The following is an 18,650-nucleotide window of genomic DNA, read 5'->3' as shown; positions in this document are numbered from 1 at the left end:
TCTCTAGGATTAGCTGTTAATTTGAAGGTGAAATTAGAGTCCATCTGTTCAGAGGTGTTTTTAATCAATGAGAGGACTATCAGGTGTCAGTGTGTGCCCTGTTTTATTTAAAGAACAGGGATCTATCAAAGTTTGATAATTTTTTTCAAAGGACTGCAGGCTAACTTCTAAGCAACTAAAGGCCTTTCTCACATTGGCTAATGTTAATGTTTATGAGTCCATCATCAGGAGAACACTGAACAAGTCTTGAGTCGCAAGAAGAAAGCCACTGCTCTCCAAAAAGGACATTGCTGGCCATCTGCAGTTTGCTAAAGATCACGTGGACACGCCAGAGGAATACTGGAGAAATGTTTTGTGGATGGATGAGACCAAAGAACTTTTTGGTTTAAATGACCCCAAGCACACAAGTCGTTCTACCAAAGAATGGTTAAAGAAGAACAAAGTTAATGTTTTTGAATGACTGAGTCAAATTCCTGACCTTAATCCAATTGAAATGTTGTGGGAGGACCTGAAGCAAGCAGTTCATAGGAGGAAACCCACCAACATCACAGAGTTGAAGTGGTTCTGTACTGAGGAATGGGCTAAAATTCCTACAAGCTGTTGTGCAGGACTGATCAGCAGTTACAAGAAACGTTACCTGCAGTTATTGCTGCAAAAGGGGGGTCACACCAGATACTGAAAGCCAAATTAACAGCTAATCCTAGAGATTCACATACTTTTGCCGCTCACAGATATGTAATATTGGATCATTTTCCTGAATAAATAAATGACAAAGTATATATTTTTGTCTCCTTTGTTTGATTGGATTCTCTTTGTCTCCTTTCAGGATTTGTGTGAAAATCTAATTATGTTTTGGGTCATATTTATGCAGAAATATAGAAAATTCTAAAGGGTTCACAAACTTTCAAGCAGCACTGTATATATATTGTGCTATTAAAAAAAGACTTCTAAATGAGTTTTTAATCAGTATTTTTTTTACTGGTTTTTCAGCTTAAATAAGTAAACATCCTTTAAAGAAGACAATTTTTAATAAGCAATGCTGCATTAGATATTAAGACTTTCTTCAAAGATTGCATCTTTCTTCAAAGAATGCATTTTGTCATACTGCACTGGCAATTTTTTTCACTTGTCTGAAGCAGAAATAAGTTAAAAATAAGTGGAAAAAATCTGCCAGTGCATGAAGGCAAAAAAACACTCATATTAAAGATATATTCTCTGCAAACAAGTTTTAATATCTTACCCAGTGTTGCTTCTCAAGTCAATTTATTTTGTTTTAAAGATTTTAAGATATTTCAACTGGAAAATAAGACAAAATACTGCAGATTTTTTTACGATGTAGCAAATTAGACTATATCGCATCATCTCCCTTGTGATTAGCTCAGAGTTGCTGCATATGTAACGCATTCCAAATCATTTAAAATCAACCACTTTTGAGGTTTCATTTCAGTTAGACAGCTTACTAAGTTTTGCAACAGAGGGAAAAAGCCTTAAAAACAGTTTTTTACATTTCCATTTCACGTCCATCTCCCCCCCGTTAAGATAAGCGCTGTGAATACCTCCTGCGACAGTCGCAGAGCACACCAGTGTTGCATCTGCCCACATTCTTCCTCCGCCTCCTCCTCCGGTCAGAGGAACCACAACGATGGAACACAATGGCACGAGAGGTAGAGTTGCACCGTGCGAGTCTTGGATAGACATGCAGAAGCCCGCCATGGCATGCCACCTGACCCCAGAAAGCACCAGCCAGGACTGAACGTCCTCTGTGAGGATCTTTTTCTGGTGAGCATGTAATGGCAGGAGGCTCAGAGAGCAGGGTTTGACTCACTTCCACGCATTGTTGGTTGGGCTGGCAGGAAGATGATAAAGGGGGCTTTCCTTTGCTGTGCTGAGGGTGTGTAGGATCAAAGCATGCAGTGGGATTTGAGCTGAATGAACGGCCGGGACAGAAGCGCACAGCTGGAACGCAGCAGGAGCAGAACATTTCGGCACTCTCTGTATAAGGGCCCTTATATTTGGCCACCGAGACCTGAAAATGAACACTAAACACGGACTCCTCTGTTCTTGGCCAATTCAGAATCACTCTTCTCAGAGAGGCTTTATAGTGTACAAATCATCAGTATTTTGTCTTTTTTTCCCACTAAAAATATTTAAACATCCTTAAAACTAAATAAATGAATGATAAATTAACTGTAAAATTATACATTATAAATTAACTGTTAACTGTAAAATTGGAACTGAATAGAAGAACCGATAAAATGTAAATGTGTACCTTAAATGCAATGTAAACCGCTGCGTCTATCAATGTAAATCGTGCAATATAAAAGTGTCTCTCAATGCAATAAATGTAAATGGAAAATATAAATGTATATTAAAGAGATATGAAAAAAAGAAATGAAAATGCTGGTAACCAAGCAGTTTTGGTTTCCATTGACTTCCGTTGTATAGACAAAAAAATACAACGATACAAAAGTCAATGGGAACTCTAACTGTTTGGTTTGCTACATTCAAATATCTGTCTGTCTGTCTGTGTGTGTGTGTGTGTGTGTTGAGCAGAAAAAAAAGTCATGCAGGTTTGGAAAGTATTTGAAAACTATTTTCCAATGAGGTTAAAAGGAAATAGGTTAATTAATTAATAAACATCATGATTTTAGAATCTTTATATTTTGACTGGAAATCAAGACAAAATAAAATATTTTTGCAGATGGGTTTTGAAACTATTTTTTGCAGTGATAAGGACATCATTAATTTTTATTAACAAAAACAAAATGTTTGCAACCCTGGAAGCCTCTGCATAAAAATTCCATGGACAAATAAATCCAGAAACAAATTTCAAATCACTAACAACCGTGTAAAGTCAGTTATTAACAAAATCTTGCAACAGTTACACCCACCACTTTAGAGCTTCCTGAGAAGATCAGGACCTAAGATGACCTTTACTTGACTTTTAGTGCCCTCAAGTAAAACAATCTAATGTGGCCATATCATGGAAAACAGGATTTTCTTGCTCTTTGGAAGACAAACACAGTTGTACGACACATTTCAGGCCAGACTGCTTTGTAAACTTGCTAAGAGGCTGTTTTCAGATAACTAAGAATTGTTACTCATTTCACATGCAAACCATTTATCCAATCAAGGCAGAGGTCATTTACATAATTTGAGAACAGACATATTTTGCTACAGTATCTTTGAAAACTTGTCAGAAAGATTGGAAAAGTATCATGTAAAACTGCTGTAAAATCAGAAAACATTGCTATAAAAGTGTAGAACATGGCCCTTAAAAATTATATTTTAGCATATATAAGGGGGACAATAGCCGCTGAGAAAATGACAATGAGTGTGTTAGCAGCAGCCTACCGAGAGGAGATGCTAATTTCAGCAGCAGACATTAAGGTATTGTGTTAATTGACAGGGGGGAGTTTCATAAACCGCTGCAAGGCAAATAACATTACTGTGAATAGGCTGCTTTGAAGCTTGTTCTTAAATTAAAAGGAAGTTAATTTATCAGCCATGTTATAATCCAAAAGATTAGACAAAATTTGATTACTTTGGGAGTTGGTGTGCGGCACAAGACTTCCCATTCACCCCAAACACACATGCACACACACACCTCTAATTCCTGTAGAGCAATGTATGCAATCGTATTGTTTTAAAGCCATTTTGAAGTCTCCCACAATGTCACAGCAATCGGATCACAACACATTTTCACTCATACACTTCCTCCTTGACTGCCGCCACATTTCTGTGATGTAACCCCTCTGATCTGCTCTCGCGTGGGACGGGAGTGTATCTGTACATTTAACACAGAGTCTGTGGGTTTAGCTGGACTAAAGCCAAACCCACACACGGCTTCACTGTAGACAATCAGTGAGTCAAACCTTTCATCTGTCAACCTTGTCTTTCTATGAAATTTCATCTTTCATCCTTTTCTTTCCCTGAAACTTCTTTGAGACTTACTTTTGTGATGCATTATGAAATGCTGTAGGAGTTACATAGACGGTTATCTTGTGTGTCAGACCAGCCACGAGTCCAAGATATGCAGGCAAAGACTTCAGCAACAGTCTTCATAACTGCCTAGCTTATATTTCACCTTATGGGGGAAAATCTCTCTTAGGAGACATTTTTTGTGACTCCTAAAATTTCTGCTGACAATTTGACATCAGAGTGGCAGCCTTTGCTTCAAGCTCATCAGAGTTATCTGGGATGAAAGAGTATAGAGCTAGCGGGCAACTCTTTGATTTTAGTCACCTCATTTCGAGCCTTTCCTTCACTGGCCTGCCAATCTCTTTCTTATTCCCTTATGTATGAACTGAACACATATTCTTCATCAATAATGAACTTTTGGCTCCTCTGGATGTTTTAAAACTTGAAAAGTACCCGATTCAGAGCTTCAAAGGTTTATAATGTCAGTGAGTTTTTTTAAATGTGAGTCTTTTGTGTCATCACTGTTTCAGATGACCTTGAGACCAGAAAAGTCTAGTATTACATAAGTATAAATGTGAGATTCACATAATAAAGCAGTTTTAGGTAATTAGGAGTGAAGAAAACAAAAAAGCTGCACTCTTGAGAGAACAACACTCCCATGAGACCCCACTGCTGAGTATACACACATGATAAAGTCTTTGAAATGGTAAAAGCAGACTCAGAAAAAAGTAAAACACACGTGTACAAATCTGGTACTAATTCCTCATCCAAGAATATTTTGGTTTTCCCACATGACCAGAGCATTCACACAATGTCACCTTCAAAAAAACCACTATGAACTTGACCTTGACCCCAAGTGTTTTGTAGTGCAAGACTTTTCTTGTGCTACAAATGTAAATGATCAAGTTACTGATTATTACAACATTTTACTTCGAATAAAATAAACAAATAAATTAATCACGGATTCTTCAAAATAAGGATGGTTCACCCAAAAATAAAAATTCTGTCATCATTTACTCACCATCAAGTTGTTCCAAACCTGTATGAGTTTCTTTCTTTTGTTGAAAACAAAATTTAAGAAAACAAAAACACATTAAAGAAGAATGTTGGTAACCAAACAGTTGCTGGTAGCTACTGACTTTCATAGTAGGGAAAAACAATATGGAAGTCAATGGCTAGCAACTGTTTGGTTACAAACATTCTTCAAAATATCTTCTTTTGTGTTCAAAAAATCAATTTTGGGGGGAAACAGGCTAATCATTATATTTGAAGAGCTTTGTTTTGCTTGTACATTGTATGTAGAACAAACCTGCAGACAGCAGAAGCCTCAGTCAACCATGTGAATTGACAGACTGAACACCTACTTTTCAGATCATTTTTATACCTCCATGCATAGCAACTAAACACACTAAAACCACTAGCACTTGAACACCTTAGCAACCAGACAGCAAAACTCTGGCAACCACCCTAATATTGCAGCATCACCATTTGCATGGGCAAGCAAACTGTGGTTAAGTGCTGTATTCAAGAGTCCAATAGTGATGGCTTATGATTTTCTAATTACTAACCCTGAGCTTTAACCACTAGAGCACACAACCCTTAGCAATCTTTCCTAAACAATATGCGCTTCCAGTACACGCTAACAATCTGTCAGTGTAATTTTGCTTTAAAACAAAAACGGACAGCGCACAGAGCCGTGAGGAACTATTATTGAGCTATGTACTAAAAATAGACACCAAATCCATAAATAGACATTTTAATGCAAAGGAACTCACTCTCAAAGGAGGACACATATTACGATACAAGTCACTACATGTCAATACAGCTTTCAGATTACATTTGGTGATAAATAAAAGCAAACTCAACTGGAAACCCATACTGAACTCTGAGGCAAGAAAAGCTAAATGTTTCATGCATTAAATAGATCCTGTCAACCTGAGTGAAAGATCCAAGACCTGAAATTACAAAGATGTGATATTGCAGTCATGTAGAAACTGTGTCGCTGTTAAAGGTCTGTTACGTCAGTGAGAGCAGACCATGAGCTAATTGAAAACACTCTGCAAAGAGGACAGTTAAATAAAGGACCAAATGAGAGAGAGACACGGAAAGAGGACCGAGAGGGCAAGAAAAGAGTGAAAGAACACTTTCATCCAATATACACAAACATTACAGAACCATTAAAGGGATAGTTTACCCAAAAATGGCATTTCTGTCTGTTTACTCACCCTTATGTCATTGCAATCCTGAAAGATTTTTAGTTGAATGTCAGTACAATAAAAGTGGATAGCTACCATTAACAGTCATGGTCAACAATCACCTCATTGAAGTAGAAGGAGCAGCTTGGACATTCTGCTAAATATCTCCTTTTGTGATTCACACAGAAACGACATAAGGTAGAAATGCAATTATTCTGTGAATTATCCCTTTAAGGAACAAAATCCATCATATAAAACAAAACAGTGCAATTATTTCCCTTCTCTTCAGCCATTCTGTCTTATTTCCATTTGATCTTTTCATCCTATTTTTCTCTCTCTGTCTCTGCGCATGGCGTACAACGGTACCTTTCACTCGCAGATAGAACAGTAGTGTTAGCAGCATCCCTATATGGGCTGGTGGTGCCTGGATCCACTTCAGTGTCCCTCTTCCATCCTTCCTGCCATGCCACTGGAGCTCAGCCCGTGTTTCTGATCCCCACTGACTCGTTCCCACTCCTTCTCAGTAGCAGACCATCACACACCCCTCTGTCTCCCTCTGCCTGTTTGCACACACATCAGTGGCACTGAGCATGCTCAGATTAGCGCTACTGAGTGTTTAAAATAAAAAAAATTGTAAAAAATGGGGGGGGGGGTTCCAGTTCTGTTCTCTCTCTCTTCGTTTCAGAAGGACCCCTGCAGGTTGATGCCCTCACTTGTAGACACTTGTTATAACATGCAGCTGCCACAAGAGGGCGGAGCTGACTCTTCAGACTGCATTGGCCTGGTTCTCTGACTCTGTGGGGACATGGTGCTATTATTAAACCCTGTGCAGCAAGGAGAGTCAGGAATGGAAAATCGTGCAGGTGAAGTTGTATTTTAGGATTCAGAAATTTACATATAGAGTTTATTCTTTTGTGAGATTATGGGAAAGGCCTAAATGACAGGAAATTGAAATTTTAAAAGAAATGAATTATATTCAGGACGCAAGGATGCATTAAATTGATCTAAAGCGACAGTAAATACACAAAACAGTAAAGCACTACTGTTTTCGACTGTTAATAACAAGAAATGTTTCTGAGGTACCAAATCAGCATATTAGAATGATTTTTGAAGGATCATGTGACACTGAAGACTGGAGTAATGGCTGCTGAAAATTCAGCTTTGCCTTCGCAAAAATAAATTACATTTTAAAATATGGTAAAACAGAAAAAAAAAAACATTTATTAACAATATTACTGTTTTATTACTATTTACTGTATTTTTTATCAAATAAATCCCTACTGTTTTTGGTGCAAGAGACTAATTTTAGGGGTTAAAAAACATTTTATTCTTATAAAGAATAAAATATGATAAAATGTGGCCTTGCTTCATCACATATATGTATTACCTTGCATAATCATATACACACAGACGCACATATGAGAGATCAACATACTTTCTCCACTGATGATACCTTTGGAACCATAAATCCTGAATATTCAACATCTCTATCTTTCACCTGTTCTTTCTTTCCCCTGCAGAGCCTTGATTTCTCTCCTTGACTGGCTGATGTTGCAATACTTTGGACGTTGTGAAAGCATTTCCCAAATACCACACCAATGAGAATGTCTCTCCCTTCCTCCATCTCTCTCTCCTCAGGATGGGTGGCTTTATCAGAGTTCAGCCCCACTCAGGAAACTCGCCTTATCTAAGGACTTCCACCTCCACCGCTGCTCCAGCTCAAACAGCCGACTTCAGCTTCACCACACGACATTCCTGCATCAACTTCCTGTCCTTTCAGACGTTAGTTTATTGTCAGCTCAATGAAGCAATTATTGCATTCCACAGTATCTATAAAAGGAAGATGCAACCTTCAGCATGAGTCAGACACTTAATATGACAAACAGAAATGGCAAGAGTTTGACGATATTTACAACACTGTTCCAGAACAGTTCAACCCAAATATTCATGTATGTGCAATGCATTTAACAGAGGACTCTTTCCTGAACCTACAAAGACGGCTGTTCTGACTCACATATTTAAACAATTTACCACTGATGATTCAAACGCGAGTTTTGAGCAGTGTAGAGTAGCGCTTGTTGTTTGTCGTTTCTCCGATCACAAATGCAGACAGAATTGTATTTTTTCTCGGCGCGGTGCAATGCAACGCAACGCGTAAAAAGACAGTATAAGTCATTATAATCAGTAATTATGTCCCCACTGGATGCAACAAATGCCTCGTTTGTAATGGGTTTTAATGTCTGTCTCGTCGCTCCAGGACACGGCATCACAGTATGGTAAGGGGCATAACATTTCCGTCACACGCTTGAGGTATTCGGCCAATAACAACGCACTGGATAGCTGGCCAATCAGAGCACACCTCGCTTTTCAGAACGATGAGCTTTGTAAAAATCGACGCGTTTCAGAAAGGCGGGGGCATAGAGGAGCAACAATAATGTACAATATGTGGAAAATAATGTGTTTTTTGAACCTTAAACTGCATAAACACATTGCATTACACCAAATACACAAAATAATGTTCTTTTTAGCAACGTCATATGACCCCTTTAAAAATTATGCCAGGAATTTCTGCAATGAAAAGGAGCACATTATGTCTAGTGCCACCAGCTGTACTTCGTGTGCTGGAGCCGATGCATTTCAGTGTTGCCATCTGACAGCAAAATGATTTGCCAGCTTATCAGGACTTAAGGTTTAAACTATAAAAACTTAAAACTGTAACCTAAAGGCAAACTCGATACACAGCCATTAGGCCTTAATTCAGTACTGTTTATGTGCTTCACTACATGGAATCAACCTCTCTGGTCTGTCTAGTCTGGTTTAGCAGTGTGTGCTGAGTGAGCGTGCATGCATGTTTTCATGTAAATAAAGGAGTTAATTGAAGGTCCTGTGACTGGTGTGTAGACAGACAGAAGCTGAAGGTTTGTACAACTCTAATGGTTTTCCATTATGGCTCAGTGATGCATCACCGAAATTAAATTGCATGTGTGTGGATCAGTCATTGACCAGATGAGCTCAAACATCATCTTGTGGTTAAAACAAACATGCATTTGAGCTATTCAAACAGTTTTTCTCTCATTTAAAATAAGGCCAGGGAACAAATACAGTACAAACATGTGGCCTAATGAATAATTAATTACTCAGCACATCGACTATTATAATTAGCACATTTATGCACCAATTCAAGCAATATCCCTTCTGTAATGTTTCTTAAAGATTCAGTAAAATGTCAAAATAATATATAGCACGACAAATAAATTTTTTTTTTAAAAATTTAAATGTAAAAAAAAAAGGTGTTTAAAAATAGAAAATTTACCTAGGTTTGCACACCAGAATCAATAAAATTCAATGTGGATTATAAAAGTGTACATACTCTATATGTTTAAATTACAATAAATAAAATTAATATATAAAATACATATTTAAAATGCATACATTATATTAGGGCTGGGCGATAAGGCCAAACATTTTATTACAATATTTTTTCCAAATCATATGATATTGATATTTATCACGATATTCATCAATGGGGAAGGAAATGCTTTCCACATTTGTTAGACCTTGAGAATGAATGTAAACATAACTTGTTTGTTCTTGGGCTATTAAAGCCACAGCAGAACTCCAAGCAACACACAATTTCTGAATGAATCCACATTCTGAACGAATCGCGTGAACCAATGATTCAATGTCCCATTCATAAAGAGAGCCGTTGGCCCTGTCCCAAATCGCACCCTAAACCCTCGCGGTCTTCCTTTGAGTCCACACTTTCGTGATGTAATGGCGCATTGACTGTCGGGTAGAAGTCTGCTGTGGAGCTCGCCTCACATTTGAACGAATTGAATGAATGAATGACTCAATGACTTACTCATTAAGACATTTACTGCCACCTACAGGAAGTTTTAGCTTCTCATTTGGAGTATCATTAAGCAATCTTTTAAAATGTAATCAAATGAAAATATAACAATTGATTCACAACAAAACATTGCATTTTTATTTTTTGTCAATAAGATGCTGCGCAAAAGAGCTGTACAAATTAAAACATGGATGGAAACCTCTTTTAGCAGTGGAAGTTTAATACTGTAAGGTTTAGAACAAATCCTATCAAGAATGTTTGAGGAATATCAATAATATCAATATCAGGTCAATAACAATCCGAAACAGTCAAAACACTCCAAAGGATGATGATGGTGTCACTGTCTTCCATGTTTTCTCTCTCACAGTCACACTTCCTGTCTGAGTCCAACCACACACTGAATCCAGATACCACAATCATTCTGAGCAGCTTGTCAGATGTATTTTTCAAACACATGTGTCTGCATAATCGAATCGTGACGCTTGACAAGTGTTTCATGCTGGTAAAAATGAAGCGAATTAGACAGAGCTGGTATTAAAGAAAATGTGAAGCAAAATGCCATGTATGCTTTGACTGACAGGATGACATCATTCACAAGAACAGAAAACATTAAAAACTCAAAATCCAAATCCAAATATTTGACTTCTAGTCAATGGCTATTATTTTTGAGGCCATCTATTATGCTAGCGTACTACTAAATGTTAACTAAAATGACCTTTTTTAAGTACTCAACAGGCCATTTTTATTGGGTATTTAAGAACCAGAGACAACAGAACTTTGTTTCTTTGTAGCTTTCCAGATAATCAAACTCTGAAGACGTCAAATGAGTTGGTACATTTGTAGTGTTGTGCAATTTTTAGTCTTAGATTAATATTCATCAGGGGACATGAGGAAAACATTACGTGTGTGTTCAATATGTTTGATGCAGATGAGCAGATGGTGTCTGAACGTCAAACTACCCGTTCACAAACACACACATACACAAGATGACTGAAATATTCTCCTTTTATCCTAGGCACTCCTCCAAATTAAACAGTTTGAAGAGGGGGGAGGAGGTGGTCACTTTAAAAGCTTTTGTGAAGAAATCCATCCTCAGACAACAAGCCAATTAGCCTAACAACCACTCAGAAGGATTTCAGACTATGTTATTTTACACAACTGACTGAGGCCATTTAGGTTAATACTAGTCAGCCGGATTCAACATGAGAGCATAAAGAAAGAAAGGTCAGAGGTCAGCATCATACATGTGGTAACTTGTGTTAAGGTGGAGAGAGACCTCTTAATAAATGAAAGAATGCATAAAAATGTATTATATATTAGGGTTGGGTACCGAAACCTGGGGCCAATTTCAAATGAAAACGGCGGCAGACTTCACCCCCTCCCCGTCTTTCAGCACGCTCTTCAATCCGCAGACCACGGCGGCGCAGCGCGAGCAGACTCAAACAGAAACAGAGGACACAAGGTGTGTGTTTATCGATAAATTGTTATAATATCTGTATCTGTGCAGTTCTTTGTCATAAACACAGTTTACAAAAGGTCACGAGGGAGCAATCGAGCAATCTACTGTAAAGTTTTCACTGCGTTCAACCCTCATCACACCACAGCTGTTTCCTCCAGTGAAAATCTAGCCCTTAACACATATGAACGCATACTTTATAAAACGATCATGTTGCTATTTTCATTTGAAAATGTAATATTTAATATAAAACATATTACAGTGCATGTGGCATACCATACAGTCATTCACAGAACTGATTAAAGACAGTGACAGACAGCACTCAGTCAATTCACTCATTTTAATCAGAGTGCATAATAAATAATATATAAAAAGATTGAATAAATATCAAATAATACATGTAAAAATTATTCTTTTTTTATGTAAAAAGTTATACATGTAAATACATTTAAAAATTATTTTAAATTATACTTTATTTATAAAATGTTTAATATAATTATATTTACAAGATATAGTTTTGATTATATTTTAATTCTAAAATATATAAAAATTATTAATTATTATACATTATAAAATTATATAATAAATTATACATTTTATTTTAAAAAATAAAATTATTTAAATAAATGTATGCATTTGTGTGTGTGTGTGTGTGTGTGTGTGTGTGTGTGTGTGTGTGTTGGGGCCAAAACCTAAACAACTTGTTCAATGTGGTCTTGAGGTTAGATATTGGTCTGGATCCAGGCCTCAAGGGGACTTATCTTGGTCTGGGTCTTAAAGGGCCTAGTCTTATCTAGTTTCTGGCATTGATCTAGGTCTTAGAGGGTCTGGTACTGGTTTTAGGGGGTCTATTTTTGGTCTTAGTCTGGGTCTGTGTATCAATGATCATTCGCCTTTCATGGTTTGTATGTTACACATGTAGAGTCATTCAGAAACAAATGTTTTCCAGCCGTTCAGTGTCAGAAGGTCACACAAACACATTAACAGGGAGCGTGTCAGATGGTCAGATGTACCATCTGTGGATCAATGGTTATGTAAGTGAGCGTAAGCTCAGAGAAACAGAGGAAAAAGGAGGAATGGAATGATGCGATGATGTCACAGAACAGGGAAAAGCCTGACTGTCTCAGTTTTTAAACGACTTCCATTATGATATCATCATATAGGGAGTATGATGAGATTCAACTGGATTTTGACAGAAAAGAGCTTTTATCTGTGGCAAAGAGAGAAAGATGACACACTTTTAAAGGATTGTTTTAACGAGAGGGCCTGGACGTGAAGAGGAAGGGTGGCGGAACAGTTTGTGTCAGTGCTTTAAAAAAAAAAGAGGATTAACTGTGGGGCAACACCCACCAGAGACTGGGGCAATATAAAATATGGAGGAATGCATTATGGGAGATTACGAACACACTGCACACTCACTTAACTTTTACTTGCGACTTCAACGCAGCATAAAGTCAAGAAAGCTGATGTCAGCCATTCAGGCACAGTAATCATACAGAGATTACGAATCCCCTTGAAATCTATAAATATCCAACTGCGGACACTAATCCAGAGGTTCAATTCTCCGACATGAAAAAAAGCTGACATGCTGATCTTTAAAGAGCAGTATGCAATCGCAAATATGATTATTGATCTAATTTTTTAATAGATTCTCAAACACTCGGTCAAATCCAACATTTAAACAAACAAAAAGCCTATCTAGGGTATGTGGTAACATCTACTGTAAATACTTTATTTGTAATCTGACTAGAGATACAGCGCATTGTCATGTGAATAAACAATGGCTTCTATCACGATTGTGGATTTCATTATGTGAAACACTGGGCCAAATCACTTCCTGTCCGGGTGCTGCTGTATCAGAAATCACTGCTTTTAGATGATAAAAATACTTTTATAAAACTTCAAATCACATTTCTATGTGTGAATAAAGAGATTTAATGTCTAATTGTGATTTACACTGGCCTCTACAGACATAAAATGTCATATCATCACACAAATACAAGTCCAAAAACAAAATAAGCCCAAGCACAGATGGGTTTTAAAATAAAAATTCATTATTTCTAACAAAATAAAATAAAATAAACGTTAAATAATTACAGTACAGCATGTCACACTGGATGTTGTAAGCTGAAAAATCACCATAATTACTAACCTTTCCTGGAAGATCAGAAGGTTTTGGGCTCATTGCTCATGTTGTACAACATTTAACTACAGAAATCCAATACTAATTGTCATATAAAATCCCATTTCTCAAACAAGGTGGGTGCTTGAAACTCCACAATAAACATGATTCCTCTCTAGTGTACATGCTGGCATACATAAACCTGCTCACAAATGATACTAAAGAATGAGGAGAAGGAAGCTGGGATTCAAACTCAGGCCACTTGCTCCTGGATATGTTTTTAGATCACATTCATTACACCTGAAACCACATCTCAATTCTATTTGTTTTATTCTATTCATTATTCATTAGCTAGCAAAGTTGCTAGAATGATTTGTGGTGTCAATGAAGAATTTAATGCAATATAAACAAAAGTAAATTACTATTTATCATATTTAAATAGTGGTAGGGCTGAAGAAAAAGTTAGAGGGAAAGTAAACATCTAGAAACTACTGACCCAAGTGATTTTCCTTGTTCATTTGTTGCTTTGTATAAAAGCGTCTGCTAATTGATTAAATGTAAATTTATTCTATTCTATTAATTCCTTTCTCATAGGGGGTCAAATATTGCTATGATTGCTCATCAGTCTTTTTGTTTATTTGCACCTTTCCATTGAGAGCTACTGAATATGGATTGGAGAGCTCATGGTGGTGTGTAGCTCTGAGCGGTGATGAACGTACCGTCTGCTCTTCAAGAGAACGTATTTACACACTCAGACAATGACAACATAATAACTGAGGCGCTCTGCCCTCTTACTAAACTTCTCTTCTCCGCTTTTCTCTCATATTTACCCTGTTACCCTCTACTCATGGCAATTTCACTGCCCTTCTCAGACTCCTTACCCTCTTTCCTCCTTCCTATTCAAAACTAAAGTGGGTTGCCCATCATTCTGATAACAACACAGTGTCTTCCAGTTACACACAATATATCCTGCCATGCATCATTTCAGAGAGAACCTATTTAGAACAGTGGTGTGCGGTGGAATTCAAGAACATGGAGGCAAAGGAAAAAAACATAAATTCATGCTCTTCCGGGTTAAATTTTGGGTTTCAAGTACTTTTATATATTTCAAGTACTTTTACCAATACATTCATATAAATAATTCAATGTAATAATTAAATTATTATTAGAAGTTATATAAGTATATAAAATATAAATATCTAATTTATAGATAGATAGATAGATAGATAGATAGATGCCTTCCTCCCAGCTTCAGTCAAAACGCCCCCGCTAGGCATCCCTTTCCACCCATTCCTGTCGTCAAGCTCTGAGCATCAGAGATTTCATGACAATGACAGCTGGCTCCTTCATGCATGATGACAGACAAGCAGCTCAGTTTGGAGACAGCCAATCAGAGCCCTAGATCCAATCACATGAACACATATATACAAACACCCTTCCACCATTTTCTCTACCTTTACCCAGAGCCTCTTATTTTTCTCTTTTAAGCCCCTCAGGGTCAACTCACCAACACAGAGCTTTGTCTGAAAATCCTTACAGCCACTAAACATGAAAATCCGGTGTGTGTGTGTGTGTGTGTGCTTGCTGTAGAGCATCTCTATAGGACATTGTGTAGTCAAGGTCAGCAGCGGTGTAAAGGGACGGGGGACTAATAGATTCATTTACAGAACCAATCCCAAGACATCCACGTCAATATGAAGGCAAAAAATGAATCAACGGCAAATAATCAGAAGTCCAGTAGCTTCACCCCATAGGAAATCTTCTCTATAGCGGAAAGCAGATCAAAGCTGTTAATGTTTAGTTCATAAACACGAAGGGACACAAACAGCAGGCCTGCAGGCTCTGAAGTTAGTGTCATTCCTAAAGCTACTTAGCTACTTCCAGACACGCTATTGAATCTTAAACGGCAAAAGAAACTAGTGAGTTATGGATGCAGCCTCAATTGTGTAATGCAAAAAATTGGCAAAAAATTAACAATAATATAATAATAATTATTATATTATATTATATTATTATATAATAAGTATTTGCATGAGTAATTACAATACATTACTATTATATATTTTATTTGCTCTTTCTGATTGCTAAAAATGAAAATTTTAATAAAACAATTTTAATAAAACTTGAATATTTTTATAAATAAATTATTATTATGCATTAAAGATAGGTTTCTGGGAAGTGGGAACTTATAGGAAAACCATGATCTGAGCTTCAGCTCTAAGCCTGATGACCTTATACAGACCATGTAAACACGTGGTAAACACAGATGCTAACAGCATACATATGGCACACAGACATTAGCAATGACCCACCAGCACTGTATGACAGAGACACCTTTAAAGAAGATCATACATCTCATTAGAAGGTGTGAGCTTCTTAACAAGTTTACTTTCTCATAAAGCCTTTCTTAAGCGTGAACGAGGTTGACATGGTTTGTTCCTGGTACACATAGTCTGCTGAAATGGCTGGTAATGAATTATTTATAAATGTTAGGCACATTTCATGCAAAACTATAAATGTCTTACAAATAATTGTAGTTAAAATCATCTAGCAGTATACTAGCAGAGCAAAGTTATCCCACTAATCCAATCCATTTTCATTTATAGGCTCAATAATTGATTATAATCCAATAAACTCTGCAACAAAGGTCAATAGATGGCCAATATGGAATGAAATAATAATGCATTCTCCAGAAAGGAGGTCAGTAGGACTTTCTGGACAGATTTTTGTTAAATAATAAATGAATAAAAGCTTTCACATTAGACTGAGCTGATGAACTCAGAATCTTATTGGCTGAGAGGTGCCATAGGGAGAAACATCATTGGCTGCTGTGATGCGTGTTGCCAGTGGTTGGAGGACAGAGCTGACTTTATATTACTGAACAAATCATAAATTGGCACTGGAGTGGAAACAAAGACTACAGCGTAATTAATGTATAGCCCAATTACAGAAAGCCATAGTGAGATATTAACTTGGAATCGAATCACAAAGCTCAACCATTATGTCAGAAACATCAAATATCTTCGTAAGTGATACAATTATTTTATTTGAATAGATTAGGTTCATGGCAGATTGCACAAGTCCATCATCATTTCTTTGACTTTTCCTACTGTATAATCACATCTTGATTCTAGCTATTTTAGTGATTTTAGTTAAATAATGGTTAGATTTGGATTCTCTACCATTTTAAGTCCAGCAAACATCAACAGGAAGTGCTAAACTGTGCCTGAGGAGAATAAACTGACAGTCCCTGATGAATTAGTTTGGGTGTGACACTCAGTAGGCTGCAGCTGAAAATCCCTGTCATCATAATCACTGCATACACTAATTAGTAATTACAACACAAAAATGATCATCACATATATCAAAAACATCATGCTAAGTTAATTGCTTTTGAGCAAACATCCTTTTAGCATCATTTTTAAAGCCTGTTTGTGTGAAAACCAACAAAATAAGTGTTTCCATATAAAATTTGCACAAAAAAGTTCACATTTTGGGTAAATGCATTGCACATGTTAACAAACCTCACAGCTGAGCACCACTGAGAGTGTGATGTGGGTGGAAAAGTGGAAAAGTCATCTCTTTCTCTCCTTTTCTCTCTGGTGGGCGAAGGAGAAAAAAAGTGGCAAAACACTTGTTGATTTTTCAAGCATTGTCACAAGACCGACAGTTCAAGACGTTCAGATTCCGAAATCCGACATTCAGATCCCTAACATACCACTGTGCCCGTCGCCTGCAAAATCAACAAAATGCTAGGAGCCGTCCGTCCTTGGTTTAGAAATGTTTGAGGAAAGAAGTGATAAGCAATTTTGGTAACATTTTATTTAACTTCAAACTATTCAAACTTCTATTTGAGTCCAAATCCTCCCACACAATAAGCCTCCAGCTTTCCTGAAACTAACCCTAAGTTATCCACTATCTATTTGGGGAATATTATATCATAATCGCCCACATGTACTGCACTGGAATGACAGTGCAGCTCTCAGCTTTTGCTTAGCCAACACAAGGGTGCACTGGAAGATTTGTGGCATCCTTTAATAACTGAATCAAAAACTGGCTCTGAGGGTCCATTTATACTTATAGATACCCTAAATTATGTGCATGGGGTTTGGTAAATATGACTCATTCGATCTAAGATAATACAACTGTGTTATTGCAGAAGATTAATTTTTTCTTTCTCTTTCATTCACACACATTGCTGCACTGAACGCTGACTCAAGCTACTCACAAATAATCTTATATGGGTGGTTTATGAATTAAGGAATTTACCAACATTTAACATAAAGGCTTTACCAAACAAGACATTCTGCAACGTGCCTCTCTTGTTTGTATAGGTTACATTTTTATCTCATGATGCTTTTAGTAAAACAGAAGCTAACAAAGTCTGCATAGAATGTTCAAAAGAGTAGCATTTCTTTACATATAAATCTATTGTAACATCATACATGTCTTTACTGTCACTTTTGATGATGACAGATTTTGATTAATTTCAATGACTCCAATGACCTAATAAACTGCTAACCAAGCACTAGCATACACTAGCTAAACAAACACTAGCATACAGAAGGCCTCAAAGCTAATAGACATAAACTAGACAGAGGTGCTTAAGTTTTGCCTTCAAGTTTTTATTTTATGTTATATGTGTGTATATATATAGACACATATACATATATATATATATATATATATATATATATATATACATACACACACACACACACAGAGAGGGAGTGTATGTCAACACCTGGTGTCTTTCACTCTGATAGTCTCTGCTCAGGATGTGAAATGGGAAAGGAGGGGTAAGACAGAAAAAGAAGGCAAAGTGAGGAAAGTGAGGATGTGAGAAAAGAGTGAGGGCTGTGGACCCTGAGAGTGAGACGATATTTGCTCACGATACTTATTGATCACAGTCAAAGAATCTTCCACCATCCACATCTCATTTTATTGTATTGAAAGGCCTTAAATCAAACGAGACATGCAGAAAGGTATATGTAACTAGTGGTCGACCGATATATCGCCAAGGCCGATATATTGGCCGATATTTGGCATTTTTCAAATATCGGCATCGGCCAATAAGTTTTTCTGTTTGGCCGATGCGTTCGAGGC

The 18,650-nt window shown here is 37.0% G+C and overlaps 1 protein-coding gene across 5 annotated transcripts in view; it reads right to left on the bottom strand.

The window, feature by feature from the left end:
• LOC107743854 (protein kinase C zeta type-like) overlaps positions 1-18,650 on the bottom strand; it is a 105,416-nt gene that overhangs the window by 60,249 nt on the left and 26,517 nt on the right. The window contains exon 1 of one of the 5 annotated variants that reach the window (XM_016557296.1): positions 6,483-6,713. The exons of the other annotated variants lie outside the window; for them this stretch is intronic. Coding sequence (XP_016412782.1) covers positions 6,483-6,519 — 37 coding nt within the window. The 5' untranslated portion in view covers positions 6,520-6,713. Of the gene's footprint in view, positions 1-6,482; positions 6,714-18,650 lie in introns of those variants that run through there. 5 annotated transcript variants of the gene reach the window in all.

The sequence above is a fragment of the Sinocyclocheilus rhinocerous genome, unplaced genomic scaffold (genome assembly GCF_001515625.1).
Source record: "Sinocyclocheilus rhinocerous isolate Xijiao unplaced genomic scaffold, SAMN03320098_v1.1 scaffold377, whole genome shotgun sequence".
NCBI classification, from domain to species: Eukaryota; Metazoa; Chordata; class Actinopteri; order Cypriniformes; family Cyprinidae; genus Sinocyclocheilus; species Sinocyclocheilus rhinocerous.
The sequence above is the reverse complement of the archived record's forward strand: the minus strand, read 5'-3'. Positions and strand labels throughout refer to the sequence as shown.